General features: G+C 40.7%; 1 protein-coding gene across 2 annotated transcripts; it reads right to left on the reverse strand.

Moving 5' to 3' along the window:
* Nucleotides 1-1636: 1636 nt before the first annotated feature.
* Nucleotides 1637-16597, reverse strand: atpaf2 (ATP synthase mitochondrial F1 complex assembly factor 2). Of its 2 annotated transcripts, XM_043711798.2 has the most exons (8): nucleotides 16339-16597; nucleotides 14903-14947; nucleotides 11943-12091; nucleotides 10567-10664; nucleotides 7610-7690; nucleotides 4972-5084; nucleotides 4048-4163; nucleotides 1637-2364 (listed from the first exon to the last, which is right to left on the reverse strand). In XM_043711798.2, exons 1-8 carry the CDS (start codon nucleotides 16442-16444, stop codon nucleotides 2227-2229), a joined length of 846 nt encoding a protein of 281 aa, XP_043567733.2. In that variant the 5' UTR covers nucleotides 16445-16597; the 3' UTR covers nucleotides 1637-2226. The 2 variants fall into 2 exon arrangements, with proteins under 2 accessions (XP_043567733.2, XP_043567734.2); XM_043711799.2 differs by lacking the exon at nucleotides 14903-14947 and having other exon boundaries at nucleotides 16339-16568.
* Nucleotides 16598-18281: the final 1684 nt, after the last annotated feature.

Consider the following 18281-nt stretch of genomic DNA (forward strand, 5'->3'; position numbering starts at 1 on the left):
TTCCTGCAATAAATTTTAAAATGCAAATTACAGGTTTTTTTGTTCTGCAAATGCATTGCTCGTGGCTGAAAGTTATAAATATGATCTGCTCCAGAAAAATCTTTTAAAAATTGCAGGTTCAAACATCAACATAACACCGATCACAATGGGATCCATGGCACTGAGCTACACAGAACAGAAACAATAATAGAAACAAAATTGCAAGTCCTGGAAATATGAAATAAAAACAAAGTTATGGAAATACTTAGCAGCAGGGCCACATGATGACAAGGCCCTGTATCATGGAAAGCTTAAAGACGCCCCATAGCATTAAAATGTATTGTTTTGATGGAAAGGGCAATAAAGATGAAAAATATCAAAGCTTTATATTTGCATATATACATTGGCAGTGGCACAATAAGAAGTAAAACTAATAACCTAACCAAAACATAAATAGTTGCTTGGTTCTTCAGAACTTGAATATTGCTGAAAAAATATTTTGTTTATCCTTTTCATCTTGCACTTATCAAGGCAATATGCAAAAAATTACCATTTATAGTATATGAGAAAAGATTGCTGATTGATGGTAAGTGATCTCTAATACATGGAGTGTTGCTATGATGAATGCACCAATTAACGATGACTGACAGTTAACTGCCAAGCTTTGTTTTAATTATAAATAAGCCAGTTGATTCCTACCTTCAGCTGTGCTCTTTTCAATTCAAGAATTGAGATGACAGCCATTCTCTGGTTTACTTCTCAGGGGTAATAATTTGAATACAGTCCAACATTTTGTAGTAGTGTAAAAGAATATGTATATTTGTTGCATAATAGTAAAACAGTTTACTGCATCTAAGTAGAAATCAAGTAGAGTTTTCGAGCCAGCAAGATTTAATGAAAATCCAGCCCATGGGTTATACACACTTATTTTCCTCTGCAAATGTTTTGCTGCCTGCCAATAAAGCCCTTATAAACTCAAGTACTTTGCAAGAGGGATGGGATGAGTGATTGAGGGGTTAACTGGGAAGCAGGAGACTGTGATACAATAATTAGGGAGTTTGCTGAAGCTAAATCAACAATGTTGATTTTGAACTGAAAAAGCAAAATAGTTTTAGAAGTAAATACTAAACTACAAATTTCAAACCATCTGTGGTAAAAGAAAGCAAATGCCTTTTAAATTTTTAAATGAAATAGTAAACATTAGATTCAAAGTAAGAGCAGATACAAATAAATTGGCTAATGGAGTTAATGTGAATAATTGGCCTCTGAGCCAGAAGGCCAAGGATCAATTTCTATCTTTTCCAGAACTGCATAAGTGCATGTCTGAACAGGTTGATTACAGAATATCTTTCATAGATTGTTGAGTGATAATATGATCAACAGAGAACAAAGTGGGGCTCCTGCTGTGAAAGCAATGAGCAAATAACAAGACAAATAGTACTTGGGATGATAATGGAAAGTAACTGACAGATTATTCCCTCTGTGGAATGCACTACCAATGCTGTGATTGGTAAATGACAAAAATAAATCAGTTATCACAGAAGAATGTGCATGCAATTTCCTAAAGCATTGCATTTTAAATCATTGAAGCCTCAGAAGTGTTTTACTGTACTACTAGGCTGGCAAGGGAAAGCAGAGGCTTTGCAGTACAAAGGGAGGCCATTCAACCTATAGTTTATTCCAATTCTCTCAGTAGAGCAATACAGTCAGTCTCAATACCCTCAAGTCTGTTTCTAAGGTCCTTTTTAAAAATTGCTGATTATCTCCAAGTTGCCAAGACATAGCAAAGATGATGAACAAAAATTGATTAATATGGAATACATCCTCATAGAGGTATCAAATAAAAATGCAGAAGAGCTGTGGTGAACTTATCTAAAGCTCTGGTTAGTAGTAAACAACTAAAATACTGCATCCAGTATTCTGGTCACTACACTTTAACATCCTTGAGAAGAATAATATACAGCACAGACTTTTGAAAATTAATGCTCACACAAATAAGACTACTGCTGTTAAATATTAGTGTTTAGTTTTTACAATATACATCAAATCATTAATCCCCAAATTTTCATGGAATCAGTAATTTAATTAAATACAAGCAGTTTTTCTTAAAAAAAAGAGACAATTCTTTGAACATGAAAAATTCTTAACAAATACGGCTGTTCAAACTGAAAGACCACATTTTATTATTTTAAATTTAATCGTAGATTTTCAACTATCCACCCAAGACTGTACAGACAATTGGTTGCTTTAGTCCTGCAGTAACTTGTGTTTGACAGTAGAGCTCTCTGAACACAGATGGACAAACAAGGTTCCAGCAGCTGTGCGTGATCGAAGCTCATACAGTTCATAGTCATGTGCCCATTCAATATTTCCCCACATTTCAATCTGGGGAAATAAAAGATGTGGACAAGAGTCATTTTTATGCTTATAATACTAATTCCAATCTGAAACTATGTAAAAGATTAGCACAGTTTAAGATAACAGGCATTAGCAAACACGTATTTGCTTGTTGGTTGAGTATGTTCACAGTTGAAACAGAACATGCTGACTCAACCAAGGGCACAACAAAAACCAAAGTCATGGGATCCTCCTGTTATGGGATCCAAGATCATTCCCACATGCATTCCTGAAAGAAGAAAATCTATATAAAAACTACTGGAATTGACATTTGAGGTTCAACTCTCAATATTTACAGCAATTCGTTAATTTTTTTATGAAACTGCCGTGCCATTGTCTCAGCCCTCTATTAGAAGAACTTGGCTTATGTCAAAATTGAAAGAACTGTTCCACAGAATGGTCAAGCAATATTCTGACATAGTAATGTCCCCAAAAACATGTCTTATACCCAATGTCCCAGATACAAACATAATCATTTCTGGATAAGCTCTATCCTACTTGTTGGACAGAACCAATACAAGTGGCAGTAGCACTGTGATATATAGTTAGGGAGTCTACCACACTGACTGAAGTGTCAGTCAAACATAGGCAAGGCCACTTTCTACCCAATTGATGAATTAGTACTCCCAGTGTTGAAGACTACCTGGATGAAGCACTGAGGGTGACAAAGACAAAGTCTACACAGGTGGACATCAATCTCCATCACCAAATGTGGGTCAACAGCACCACTACTGACTAAGTCCGAAAGAACATAGCTGTTAAATTGGTTACATGGCCTGTGGTGATGGAACTCATGAGACGCAGAACCAACGTGATCTCATCCTCATCAATCTATCAGCCACATGTTCATCTGTCCATGACAGTATTGGTAGAAGTGATCAACACACAATCCTCATGGAGATGAAAGCGCATGTTCACATTGAAGATGTGTCGCATTGTCTGACACTACTACTGTGGTAACTGGGACAGATCTAGAACAAATTTAACAACTTATAACTGGACATACATGATGTTCTGTGAGCCATCAGGAGAACAGTATTCACCCACAATTTGTAAACTTCAGACCAACATGTTCTGACACTACCATTACCTCAAATTGGCAGAGATCAGCTTCAATGAAGGATGTAGGCCACTTCTCTATGGTTTCCTGAACTTAGGCCAGCCATCTCTAATATACTAATACCATCATTAATTAACAGAGCCAATCCACCACCTTTTTCTACCTTCATATCTGATCTAAGTGTTTTGTACCCCATCCTGTAAATACCCCGAGAATATATTGATGTTTAAACACATGTATTAGGGGATCTTCCCAGTCTGTATTGATGTGTTGCATACTTGGCAGGGCTGTTACCTGCACTGCCAGAGAGGGTATGGATTTCTCATCACAAACTGAGTTGTATTCTCAGTTATCCTACAAGAAGCAAGCTTGGTCTCAAATTGCTCGCATCTTTGGTTCAAACAACTCAATGAAACAGACCCAAAGAGAACCCACATTTCTCCACAGTCATGATTATAACCAAACAACCCTCGCACATTAGGTTCCGTAATTTACGTACAACACAGAATAGCCTGCATGCTTCACAATGCAGGGAGCAGAAGGCCAAACCAATGTCACTGAGTAACTAAAGGTCTGAGGATTGGAGGAGCACCCAACAACATCATTCTCACCTGATATTGTTCCTCAAGTCGAGACAGCAAAACAGCTCTCTCCACATCCAAGTTTCGGTCAATCAGATTTAATGAAAGAACAACTGATTTCAACTGATGGATGACATATTCCAGACCTATAAAAGTAAAAGCATGAACAGCAAAAATAAGCAGGGCAGTGAATTCAACAAAGATTTCTTCTGATTGTAAATTTAAAAAGGTTGAGTAGTTGGCAATTAGCAAGCGAGAAGTGAATACCAAATGACCCTCTTCCCCAATCAGAATAGTTGTTTTTAAGAATGGAATGTCTGATTGAATAAAAAGAATTTCAGTTGTAGGGGTGAAAGGCAAGTTCCTCCCTCATTGTATAGAAATCCATTAAAACCTTTTGCCTTATTTGTCTATTCATTGAAAAGCAGTAAATGTGATGGAAGGCATGTTCAGAACAGTCTGTTAGATTGTTATCCTGCTAATCCACCATTTATTTCACTGTATTCTTCAAAAACAAGGTGAATATTTTGAAAACAACAATCTCATTCCTAATTCTCAATTTCCATTTGCCTATTCGTCTATCTGGATCGCCAATCGTTAAACACTGATTGATTATTTGTGATCATGCCCCTTGGAACACTCATTCAGCCTGCATATTTATGCCCGTGTTCTTACTTCCAGAATCTTTTGATTATAACACCAGTCTACTCTATGCACTTACGATCTTCACTATTTTCCCTTTCATAGACACCCAATGTTTCTCCTCAAAGCCGAAGTGCTTCCAAATGTTTTATTGTAGGTAAGGCACAACAGAAATGAAACTTGTGATTCTTGCCCTTGATACAAGGACAATTAGGCCATTACAACATTTTAAAGGAAAAAGAAACATTATTTTAAGTTTTACCTTCTATTCCAGAATATCTGGCTATGACAAAGACTTACAAAATCACTAACCTACAAGTGCCCAGAAATTGTAAGAGGAGAGGTGCTGCTCAAACATCTGCTTAGTTTCCTTTGGGATGTTTGGTCCCAATATACTTGTGGAAGTACCAATCACAACATTATATCTGTTTGAAAAATGCAAAAACCAGTATGAAACAAAATAAATCAGTGAGATCACAGAGCATTAACACTGGGCATCTTGTATTCTGGGTGACTCCCTTGCTCTCTGATCAATTAATGTGGCTGAAAGACAATGCAAACTCATCTAAACCCTTAACACTATGGCAGTCCCAGTCTATGTTTGGAAAGTTAAAAATCCCTTACCATAACCACCGTATTATTCTTACAGAGAGCTGAGATCTCCCTACAAGTTTGTTTCTCAATTTCCCTTTGACTATTCAGGGGTCTATAATACAATCCCAATAAGGTGATTATCCCTTTCATATTTCTCAGTTCCACCCAAATAACTTCCCTGGATGTATTTCCAGGAATATCCTCCCTTAGTACAGCTGTAATGCTATCCCTTATCAAAAACGCCACTCCCCAATCTCTCATGCCTCCCTTTCTATCCTTCCTGTAGCATTTGTATCCTAGAATATTAAGCTGCCCATCCCTGAGCTATGTTTCTGTAATTGCTATGATATACCAGTCCCATGTTCCTAACCATGCCCTGAGTTCATCTGCCTTCCCCGTTAGGCCTCTTGCATTGAAATAAATGCAGTTTAATTTATTAGTCCTACCTTGTCCCTGACTGTTTGACTCATTTCTGTTCTCAACTGTACCAGTCTGAGATTGATCTCGTTCCTCACTATCTCCCTGCGTCCCACACCCCCACCTTACTAGTTTAAATCCTCCTGAGCAGCTCGAGCAAATCTCCCTGCCAGTATATTAGTCCCCTTCCAATTTAGGTGCAATCCGTCCTTCTTGTACAGGTCATTTCTACCACAAAAGAGATTCCAATGATTCAAAAATGTAAATCCTTCGCCCATACACCAGCTCCTCAGCCATGCATTCATCTGCTCTTTCCTCCTATTCCTGCCCTCACTAGCTCATCACACCGGGAGTAATCCAGATATTACTACTCGCAAGGACCTCCTTTTTAAATTCCTGCCTAACTCTCTGTAATCTCCCTTCAGAATCTCAACCTTTTCCCTTTCTATGTTGTTGGTTCCAATGTGGACAATGACCTCTTGCTGGCACCTCTCCCTCTTGAGAACATTCTGCACCCTCTCTGAGTCATCCTTGATCCTGGCACCAGGGAAGCAACACACCATTCCGACCACCCTAACACAAGAGCAGCAGATGTGATCTATATGGACTTCAGTAAGGTATTCGACAAGGTTCCCCATGGGAGGCTAGTTAGCAAGGTTCGATCTCATGGAATACAGGGAGAACTAGCCATTTGGATACAGAACTGGCTCAAAGGTAGAAAACAGAGGGTGGTGGTGGAGGGTTGTTTTTCAGACTGGAGGCCTGTGACCAGTGGAGTGCCACAAGGATCGTTGCTGGGTTCTCTACTTTTTGTCATTTATATAAATGATTTGATGCAAGCATAAGAGGTACAGTTAGTAAGTTTGCAGATGACACCAAAATTGGAGGTGTGGTGGACAGCAAAAAGGGTTTCTTCAAATTACAACAGGATCTTGATCAGATGGGCCAATGGGCTGAGAAGTGGCAGATGGAGTTTAATTCAGATAAATGCGAGGTGCTGCATTTTGGGAGAGCAAATCTTAGCAGGACTTATACACTTCATGGTAAGGTCTTTGGGAGTGTTGTAGAACAAAGAGACCTTGGAGTGCAGGTTAATAGCTCCTTGAAAGTGGAGTCGCAGGTAGATAGGATAGTGAACACGGTGTTTGGTATGCTTTCCTTTATTGGTCAGAGTATTGAGTACAGGAGTTGGGAGGTCATGTTGCGGCTGTACAGATCATTGGTTAGGCCACTGTTGGAATATTGCATGCAATTCTGGTCTCCTTCCTATCAGAAAGATGTTGTGAAACTTGAAAGAGTTCAGAAATGATTTACAAGGGTTGGAGGATTTGAGCTATAAGAAGAGGCTGAACAGGCTGGGGCTGTTTTCCCTGGAGCATCGGAGGCTGAGGGGTGACCTTATAGAGGTTTATAAAATTATGAGGGGCATGGATAGGATAGATAGACAAAGTCTTTTCCCTGGGGTCAGGGAGTCCGGAACTAGAGGGCATAAGTTTAGGGCGAGAGGGGAAAGATATAAAAGAGAACTAAGGGGTAACGTTTTCACACAGAGTGTGGTACGTGTATGGAATGAGCTGCCAGAGGAAGTGGTGGAGGCTGGTACAACTGCAACATTTAAAAGGCATCTGGATGGGTATACGAATAGGTTTGGAGGGTTATGGGCCGGGTGCTAGCAGGTAGGACTAGATTGGGTTGGGATATCTGGTTGGCATGGATGGGTTGGACCGAAGAGTCTGTTTCCATGCTGTACATCTCTATGACTCTATAACCACTTATCAACTGAAGCAATTCTCCATTAAGACTCTTAACTAAAACGCCAATTGAATGTTCCGTTTAATACTCCCCTTCAATAAGCAAGGCCGGTTATGTTAATTTGTCACTGATGAGGCAAAGTGTTGACTCTCTGTCCTAAGCATTCAGGATATCCTCTTCCACTCACCTGTTCTCTATCCATTTGATGACTGGATCCCATTCATTTCTCTGGAGCTCTACTAAGCCAGGTGGCTCCTCCACTCTGTAACTAGTCAAAAAACAGAAATAAGAGTAGTTAAGAAAGGTCCATTTTAAGCTCATCCATCAAAGAAAGCCATGAAATCATCTCTTAGCTCCAATCATTTTCATCCACTTTTGCAATTTTTCTCACTGTCACTCAGCTCTTTCTATACAATTGTTTATTAGACTTTGTGCCCATTCGTGCACCTCAATCTTGATTAGCAAGTTCATCCTTCTCCATTCTCCTTACAGGGATTGTAAAGATTAACCAGGAAGGTTCAAATCTACAAATCTTGCAAATCACCTATTTTTATCCTTTCAATTGTTTGTCTAGCTTCTGGTCAAATAGCTATTTATCCCAATAAATCAGACGTCTGTCCCCTAGTTCATTATCATATACTCATGAAATGCCGAATGCAGGGAGACACACTTCTCTAGTACTTAACTAATGTTGTAGTTTGAATGCATCAATAAGATCCTCAAACCAAGTTAATGAGTTTGTCTGACTAAGATGGAATGCACAACCCATCTGTCGAGACAAACAAGTCCAGAAAATCTCGTGCAAATGGACAGAGGTGATTTACAATCTCATTGGAAGCCTGCCTGATCATACAGCAAATTAAAACTTCAGGTGTTCACTACTCAGATTGTCTGGCAGCTTGTGCATGAATTTCAGATACATGTTCCTAGGGGTTGAAGCTCACTGTCTTGATTGGAGCTTTCATTATATTTCATGTATCATGAAATTATTCCAGTGTGCCATCTGTAAGCTAGAATGAGCTCCCCTTTTAAAGATTCCTGGAGAATATACAACTCTCAAGAATTCTGTACAGAGCTTCCATTAAATATTATTTGCTTTACCAAATGTTCACCACGTCCAGCGCAATGGCAGATGACATGGACCTGAATCAGCAAATTTGCACCAACTTTCAAACCAGAGGCAAAAAAACCCCCAAACCAAATACAGAGGAACTTCAATTATCCGAATATTGGACTATCCGAAGGAGATCTCAAGGTCCCAATAGAAACATTACATCAAAGATATGTTACCAACACTGATCGCGTGATTAAACAGACACCGTCTCCAAATGACGGACTTCCCGCCGTCTCTCTCTCCCCACACTTTCCCTGGTGTTCTACAGAGGGGTGTACCCTAAAGCCCCTTCCTCAGATAATCTCTTCACCATTGTCCTGTACAGGGTAAAGGTGGAATCTGTCAAAACGTTGCAGTAAAAAGTAGTGAATGTGTGTGTATATGCATACTATTTGGAGATCTATCCCATAAAGGCGACAGCAGCAGCAGTCTTGTTGGTGTCCAATCTGGTTGCCCTGGAGAGGGGGCGAGGGTGGACGGTGGGGGGAATGTGAGAGGGAGCAGTGTTGGATGGGTTTGGAGAGTAGATGGAGGGACAATTGGACAGGGTTGGGGGGCGTTGGATGGGTTGGGGGGGCGGGCGAGGGGGACAGTTGGACAGGGTTGGGGGAGCGGTGTTGGATGGGTTTGGGGGGGCAGGTGGGGGGACAGTTGGACAGGGCTGGGGCGGGGGGGGCGGTGTTGGATGGGTTTGGGGGGGCATGGGCGGGGGGACAGTTGGACAGGGTTGGGGGCGGGTGGGGGCGTGGTGTTGGACGGGATTGGGGGGCAAGCAGGAGGCAGTGTTGTACAGGGTTGGGGGGCGGGTGGGGGGACAGTTGGACATGGTTGGGGTGGTGGGGCAGGGGGGACAGTTGGACAGGGTTGGGGGGGTGGGCGGGGGGAGCGGTGTTGTACGGGGTTGACGGCGGCGGGGGGCAGTGTTGACAGGGTGGGGTGGGGCGGGCAGGGAGCGGTGTTGGATGCGGTTGGGGGTGGGTGGAGGGCGGTGTTGGATGGGGTTGAGGGTGGGCGGGGGGGGGCGATGTTGGATGGGGTTGGGGCATGGGCGGTATTTGGTGTTGGATGGTGATGGGAGGAGCAGGGTCTCACGCTGTGCTGCTGCCTCGTCTCCTGAATGGGGAGGGGACTTTAAAAACTCCAAGCTCCAGAGGAAAGGCACAACCAAATAATAGATTATCCAAACAAAATAGTGCCCACCCATCTTGTTTGGATAATCGAGGTTGCTCTGTACTGACCGATTACCTGACTATAAAGGTAAGGAGTAAGGAACTCTACATCTTACTAAGACTGTAAAATATTCTTAGGATGTAGTTTTATGCTCTTGCAATTATCTCACCTACCAGTGGAAACAATTGATCATGGTAACCAATCTAAATCTGAAAGAACTCAATCAGGTCACACATAAACCTTTTGATACGTAGTGCAGACAAAATAATATATCTCTTCTGTCTCTTTTAAAATTTATCCTATAATGGAGTGCCTAAAACTATACAGAATATTCAATAAATGTACAGTTCATCCCTGTACCAGTGCAATAGCAGCTTTTTGTTTTTGTATTCCAGTTGTAAAACTAACCATGCCTTTTCCATGATCTTATCTACTGGAAGTTGGCACATTTAATGAACTGTGTATTTTGTGCTTTGCAAAGGTATCGGGAAATGCAGAGCAAAGACTGGTGAATGCAGTTGAATACAGATCAGTCCAGCTGGCAGAACAGACTCTAAGTGTTAAACAGTCTACTCCTGTGCTTCGCTGTTTAATTTCCTGAGCTTTTCTTTCAAAATGCATTATTTTATATATTTCTACTGCACTTGAACTGCACTGATCACCTATCTGCCTAACCCATTACTACACCTGTATTCTCTTTCAGTTTTTCCACAGTTCTCAGCATAAAATTAGTCTGCATCACCTGCAAAAGAATTAGTATCAAGAAAAGTTCAGTTGCGTTCCTTCAGTTCTCAAGCCCTGAGCATATAGGTGTGTGGTGCAGAAATATAACAATGTCACTCACAGTAAATATGACTTACCAGACAGTATCTGTATCCAGGTATTTGAGAGCTGCCCTAATCAACTGTTCTTTTGTTCTTTGTGTGGGATTATCCAGTGCGGTGTTGCATAAGGTTGTCTAATCAAAGAAAGGTTTAGCTTCAGGTAATCATAATTTTCCTACATAATAATCATGGAACTTCAAAGTTCATCATGTGAAGCTTTGCAAAATATTGTGATCTGGTAAGGAAATATAGCATCTTTCATAACTCAGGAAGCTCTAAAATGCTTTACAACAATCCAGTACTTCTTTGAAGTGTGTCAATGTTGTAATATCGAAAACACAGCAACCAGTTTGCACACAAAAAGATTCCATAAGAATGCGATACGATCAAACGATAACTTCATTGATAGTTGTTGAGGGATTAAAATTGGCCAGAACTCCCCTACTCTTAACTGTATTATAGAATATACTTGAGGGGACACCTGTGCAGCATTTCCTCAACAAAGGTATTGTGAAAATTGTGGTCCTCTTTACTTGACCATCACTCTGTAGCTCCAGCAATGACATGAATGAAATCAGGATTGGGGAGGCACAAATGAAGTTGGATGATTTATAGTTTCATACAATTTCAGATCAATATCACGGTTTATTTTTTCATAGGAAGTTAGTATCAATGGCAAAGCCAACATTTATTGTCCGCTTCTACTTAAGAAGATGATGGTGAGTCACCTGCATGGATGGAGTGGTTTGACAGGCCACTTCGAGAGCAGTTATGCTGTGGTTCTGGAGCCTTATGTAGGCCAGATCAGGTAAGGGTAGCAGATCCCCTTCCTTAGAGAACATTAGTCACATAATGGGCATTTACAACAGCCTATGATAATTCTGTCATCACAATTCCTAAAGCAATTTTCAATTTTGGATTATTTCAATTTGAATTCCTCTCGCTGCTGTGGTGAGCTTTGAATTCCTGACCCCAGGCAATTAGCCTGGATTACGAGTGCAGTGACATCACTACTGCTTCCAAAAGTAGACTATAAATGATTCTGTGATGACTTTATTGCTCCTCTAGATCCATTCATTGTTATTGTATTTGTTCCATTACCACCCATCTTCACTTTACATATTCTTACAATTGAGCCTATCACAGAACTTTCCTTACGTTTTCTCTTAGCACTTTTTCCTGTCCCTGAACTTGCTCAACACCAATTAATTTTCTCTTTTTCCAGTTCTACTAAAAGATCACTGAACTCAAAGGTTAACACTGTTTCCTTCCCAAGAGTTGCCGCTAGAAATGCTGTTTTTTTCCAGTATTTTCTATCTTAGTTCCAAAGAGTTAAAGCTAACAACATGGGTAAATTAAGTCATTCATACACTCCAGTCTATTAAAAAAGCATAATTAAAACCAGATTCTACCAGATGCATGGTGAAGAACTGCAACGTGTCTCGCTGAGAGTCCCATTCTGTGGCGACAGCTATTGCCAGAGCTTCACTGGGGACTGTGAACAACTTTCCCTGAGGTGTCTTCAGTTTTCTACGATCCAGGTTTATCTCAAATGCTCCTCCTGCAAACACAATGAAACATTCCCTTAAATCACTGGAAGTCAGCTTCTGTGATAAAAGTGGTCCTGCCAGGACAAGAGTTAATTGCTGTAAACATCAAATCATTGACATATGCTCCAGCAATTTAATAGATCTAGTATTTTCAGTTAACATTGTTATTATAGCACCCGAATGCCAGTTTTACCCTTGTTGTCACTGCTAGTTAAGGCACCAATCACAGAGCAAGTGAAATAAAATAACATATATAGTTTATTATGTGAAACAAATTAATTCACACTCCTTACTTTAAACAGTAGAAATGTAAGCCAAGTTTGAATGTGTTAAATTACTTTGGTCTGGTTCAGCTTTAAAACCGTGACTAAATGGAGCCAAGCATGATACTGAAGGCATCAATTATCATTTTTCTTCTGGGTGTGGATCTGTTGTTTCAATTTACATCTAAGTGGAGCAATGTTCCTGCACCAGTTAGAGCACTGTGGTAGGAATCAAAACTCAACAAAAATGGTAAAGGTTAACAATCTGTCTAAATTCCACAGTTACATCGATCAGTATCTTCAAAGCACATTTTGGCAATTTGTTAAGGTCCCAGGGGCAAAGTGAAATAATTTAGAACATGGGATCATTGAACAGGAGACCATTACATCACTATGCCTTTAGATACTATCATTCTCTGTATTTCCCCATTGCCCTGAAAAAATTCTTTGACCTCAAAGACCCACACAGAAAATAGTTTCAATCATACTGCATTATTAATTGAATTACAATTTGCCATAAGAGAAATTGGACCAAACATTTGAGGCAATAAGGTTTATAAATCCAGTTTGCAGAACATGTCATCGCCCTGTTAATACCTAAAGTTACCAAGTATACTGGAAGCATGCCAACAGTTCAGTAATGAGCTCAGTGTTGAGGTTCAGGCCTCTCCAGTGATTAATTACACACGTCCCTTCTGGCACTTTCAGCAACAAGTACAATGTTCATTTACATACTACTTTCACCAAAGTGAAATGTCCAAATGGGTCAAAGAGGTAGATTTTAAAAGAGTATCTTCAGGAGGACTGATAAGTACAGAGAATTAGGAATGGAATTCCACAAATTAGGGTTCAGGGTTGAAGGTATGGTCACCAATGAAAGCAGGGAACAACATAGACAAGACTTGAAGGAGCAGACATTTCAGAAGTGATTACATAAATGAGGAAACACGAATGAGCTCCTGGATAGATTTGAAAACAAGAATGAGAATTTTAAAATCAACATGTTGCTTAACTTGAAATCAATTAGGTCAGTAAGTAAATGGATGATGGACGAACAGGAGTTGGTGTGAGTTAAGATTCAGGCAGTGATTTCGATGAACCAAAGGTTGTTTAAAGCCAGAAGGCCAGGCAGGAATGGTCATCTAGAAATAACATAGGCATAAATGTGGGTTTCAGCAGCAGATGAGCAAGGCAGGGGTGGAGATAAGACAAGTTTAGGTAGTGGAAATATGCAGTCTTAATGATGCACAGAAATATAGTCAACAGTTCATCTCGGAGGCAGGTATTGCCATCAAGGTTGCGAACAAACTGGTTCAACCTTAGATAGTTGCCCGGAGAGATGTGGCGTCAGAGAACAGTGATTGAAGTTAGTGGTGGCCAAACATAGGATATTATGGAGTAAGTCATTTGTGACTTTGAGGAGGACTCATGACAGGTTAGAAACCTAAATGGCTACACAGGCTATTTTTTTTATGACTTTTGGATACACTTCTGCTACGACTTAGCCATTCAAAAGTAAACCTGCTCAGCAGGGAGAGCATCTGCACAACATCCCATTATATATTAGTAAAGTCCTGAAATCTTCATATAGTGCATGTTAAGCAGATCAACCACAGCATCAAATTTGTACACAGAAAGGCCCTCAAAACAGCAATGAAACAAACAGTCCAGTTAATCGATTTTTGATTATCAAGGGATAAAATACTGACCACAAGAGCAGCAACTTAGAGTCACAGGGATGTACAATACGGAAATAGACCCTTCGGTCCAACTTGTCCATGACCAGATATCCAAAATTAATCTAGTCCCATTTGCTGGCACTTGACCCATATCCCTCTAAACTCTTCCGATTCATATACCCATCTAGATGCCTTCTAAATGTTGTAATTGTACCAGTCCCCATCACTTCTTCTGGCAACACATTTCATACACACATCAGCAATGTGCGTGAAAAAGTTGCCCCTTAGGTCTCTTTTATAGCTTTCCCCTCTCACCTTAAACCTATGCCCTCCAGTTCTGGACTCTCTCCTCCATTCCCTTTTCTTCGATAATGCATAAAACCTAGTGAATTGATTCCAGTCTCACTTTTAATTAGCACATGCACTGTCTGAATTTTCTCCAAAACCTCAGTTGCAATAAAAATCCATCACACAATCTGGATTCGGAACGATTATTCCTTCATATTAACTGGGTCAAAATCCTCGAACTCCCAATGCAACAGCACCCTGAGTGCACTCATATTACTTGCACTGCAGCTGTTTAATGCAGCAGATCATTGGTATCTTCTCAAAAGTAACGAGGGATGGGCAATAAATGCAAAAGCCCAAATTCTACAAATGAAATAAAAAAAGTGGCCACTGATAATTCAATATTTAATCAAATGATGGAATAGGCTTAAAATCTGATCATTTTTACGTACTTCTGTCTAATAACATTTCACAGTTTTCTAGAATTTTTTTCTGATGAGAGTTACAATCATTGGTTGCCTGGTTGAAAGAGATTCAGCACAAAATAAAAACCACTCACTTTTAAATATCAAACTGAAAACACAAATCTTACCTTCCCCTTGAGAAATGCTAACATCCTGAAAAAATCTCTTCCGCTCTAGAAATCAGCAAATTTAAAACATAATTAGATAACTTTTATTTATCAAACATAAAGAATCTGAATTTGCTGAAACTTGTGCCATAGCAACAGTGCATCTACAACTTATGCTCTTATTGTGGTGCAGCAATTCCTGCCCAATTATGGCGTGAGTGATTTACACTATTACCCAAATGAAGCGCAACTTTCTGGGACTTCTGTGCTATGCTCCAGGCACTTTCAAAGTATCAAGTAAATAACTCGAGTTTGCTGAATAGTATATTATTCAGTCACTGAGAGCAATGCAGAATGGACCTGAAGTGCTCAGAACCTGTACTCTATGCCATCAGGTTGCCTATCAGTAACATTCACTGAAATCCTAAATTTCAAATAAACAAAGAACAAGTGTTTTGACAGGCAGGCTAGATTACTATTTAGAGAGAGAAAATGAGGTCTGCAGATGCTGGAGATCAGAGATGGAAATGTGTTGCTGGAGAAGCGCAGCAGGTCAGGCAGCATCTAGGGAACAGGAGAATCGACAGGAGTTTCGGGCATTAGCCCTTCTTCAGGAATGAGGAAAGTTTGTCCAGCAGGCTAAGATAAAAGATAGGGAGGAGGGACTTGGGGGAGGGGCGTCGGAAATGTGATAGGTGGAAAAAGGTCAAGGTGAGGGTGATAGGACAGATTGGGGTGGGGGCGGAGAGGTCGGGAAGAAGATTGCAGGTTAGGGAGGCGGTGCTGAATTTGATGGATTTGACTGAGACAGGCTGTTGGGAGGGGAAATGAGGAAACTGGTGAAATCCGAGTTCAAGATTACTATTTAGTTGACCTTATTCTTTACTCTAAACACAGATTACAACCAAAAACTGGGAGATAACGGTTTTGGATTCCATACTGCTTACAACGTAATTCTATACATCTCTTAACAATAATGTGTATGGAAAGCAAGCATTGGTACTTGTACAGCAAATTTCAAAGGTTATGGCCAGAGAGTGATTTACAGCCATTGAAAGATCCTTTTAAATATGACTCTTTCTTTGGTATTCTAGCCAATCTGTTGACAATACGACAATGATTAGATAACATTTTAGTGATGCTTGTTAGGGGATAATATATACTAGAACTCTCGATAGAATTCCCCTGCTCTTCTTCAAATAGTTTAGAGCTTTTGCAGCCACTTGAGAGGTTAGAGGGAACCTCAGTTTAATGCCTCGTCTGAAAGAGTTAATCTCAGCAATGCCTTTTTTGTGTCAACCTGGATCCTGTCTGTGGAATCGGCTGGAATCTACAATTCTGAGGCTCAGAGGCCAGAGTAGACGGCACGGAGATACGGTGACACTTTGTGATCGATTCCCGGTTTCCAATTTCTCTGCGTTATGACAGGAATGGTTTGCATTACTCCGGCCGCCCACCTGCTGCTGGGTACAGCCGCCGCCACTCCACCGTCTTCCCCATCACCTGGTAACCAACCGCAGGCCTGAACTGAGGGAGGACCCGAGCCCAGAGACGGCTCAACATCGTCCCACTGCCTCGGCAGAGGAATCACACCAACGGGGCGGCTGCTGCTGTCGCTCACTCGATCAGCCACTGAGCTCCGAAAGACACTCACATTCAGCACGACTCTCCCTCAGGGCATCGCCATGTTCCTGACCTATCACCCCCGCAAGCACCGCCCACATGCATTGACGGACGTTCCCTGTATCCAATCACAACGCGGCATTGGTACGTCGATCAAACTACAGGAGGGCGGGACTTCATCTTCCCAGTCTGAGATGATCCCATCACACAGATTCCTTTTTGTGAACAGTTTCCAACTACTGCAAGGTTCCTAACCTGGACTTTACCTTTCAGACTTGAGGATGTATTTTAATTCCTGCATAACGCTGAAAATTATTGTTAAATAACTATAAATCTCTTTCCATAGAGCCTTTTATGTGTACAAGTCAATTAGGCACTTTCTTAATGTAGTCACAATTTGAATGCAGGTAAAAACAATGACTGCAGATGCTGCAAATCAGAGTCTAGATTAGAGTGGTGCTGGAAAAACACAGCAGTTCAGGCAACATCCGAGGAGCAGGAAAATCGACGTTTCGGGCAAAGGCCCTTCATCAGGAATACAGGAATTTGAATGCAGAAAACGCAACAGCCGTATGTATGTTTACCATGTACAGAAATGGAATAAAAGACCAGTTCAGCATACTCCTATTAAAGATACGATTGAAGCTTGTATCATGAGATTGTTTCCTTGTGCTCCAAGTGTCATTTCAGCTTGAGTGTAAAAGTTAATAAATGACAAACAGTACTGAACTAATTGGAGCTGTGAGCTGACAAGTCCTCCGGACCTGATTGCTTTCATCCTCATGTCTTAAAAGGGGTACCTAATGATGTACTAGATGTGCTCGTGTTAATTTTCCAAACTTTGCTAAATTCTGGAAAAGTTCCATTAGACTGGAACATAACAGCGACAGTTGATTTCTGAGGGAAACTCTCCTCTGAAGATATTGCCTCTCTCTCCCACAGAGTTCTTGTTAAAATTGTATATAATATAATACAAAACAAAGAACTGCAGAATCTGGAGCTATGAAACATAAACAGCAATTGCTGGAGAACCTCAACAGGTCTCACCTGTGGAGAGAAAACAGAGTTAACACCTCAAGTCCAGTGACCTGAGTTTAGAACTGAGTTACCTAATCCACTGTCTTTTATAAAACAAAGAATTTTAGATGGTGAAAATCTGAAACAATAACAGAAAGTGCTGATGAAACTCAGCAGCAACTGTGGAGAGAAAATGTACTTAACATTTCAAGTCCAGTGACCTTTTAACTGAGTGCAAGTAAATTATTGCTGCACCTGGAAGGTGTGTCTGGGACCTCAGATAGTGAGGAGGGATTAAGTCAATGGGTAGGTGTCACACCTTCTGCAATTGCATGGGTGTGGGGAGGGATTGGGAATGGAGGAGGAGTTTGTCCCGGAGGGCTGTCAAGAGAGGGAAGGGAATATCTATTTGGGGTGGTATCCTGCTGGAGATGGTGGAAATGGTGGCCATTGGTGTAGCAAAAAAAGAATACACCATCACTCAGTCATTCTCAAAATAACGTACATTTAAAAGGTGTTTGGATGGGTATATGAATAGGAAGGGTTTGGAGGGATATGGGCTGGGTGCTGGCAGGTGAGACTAGATTGGGTTGGGATATCTGGTCGGCATGGATGGGTTGGGCCGAAGGGTCTGTTTCCGTGCTGTACATCTCTATGACTCTATGTATTTCTGTTTCAATTCTTTAAATAATAGGCATCTAAATAAATAATAAGTCATCTATACCTTATAGCTTTTTAAATCAATTCCACTTATTCCTTC

This window comes from Chiloscyllium plagiosum, unplaced genomic scaffold (genome assembly GCF_037043375.1).
Source record: "Chiloscyllium plagiosum isolate Xiang-an unplaced genomic scaffold, Cpla_swu_hap1 HiC_scaffold_20, whole genome shotgun sequence".
NCBI lineage: Eukaryota > Metazoa > Chordata > Chondrichthyes > Orectolobiformes > Hemiscylliidae > Chiloscyllium > Chiloscyllium plagiosum.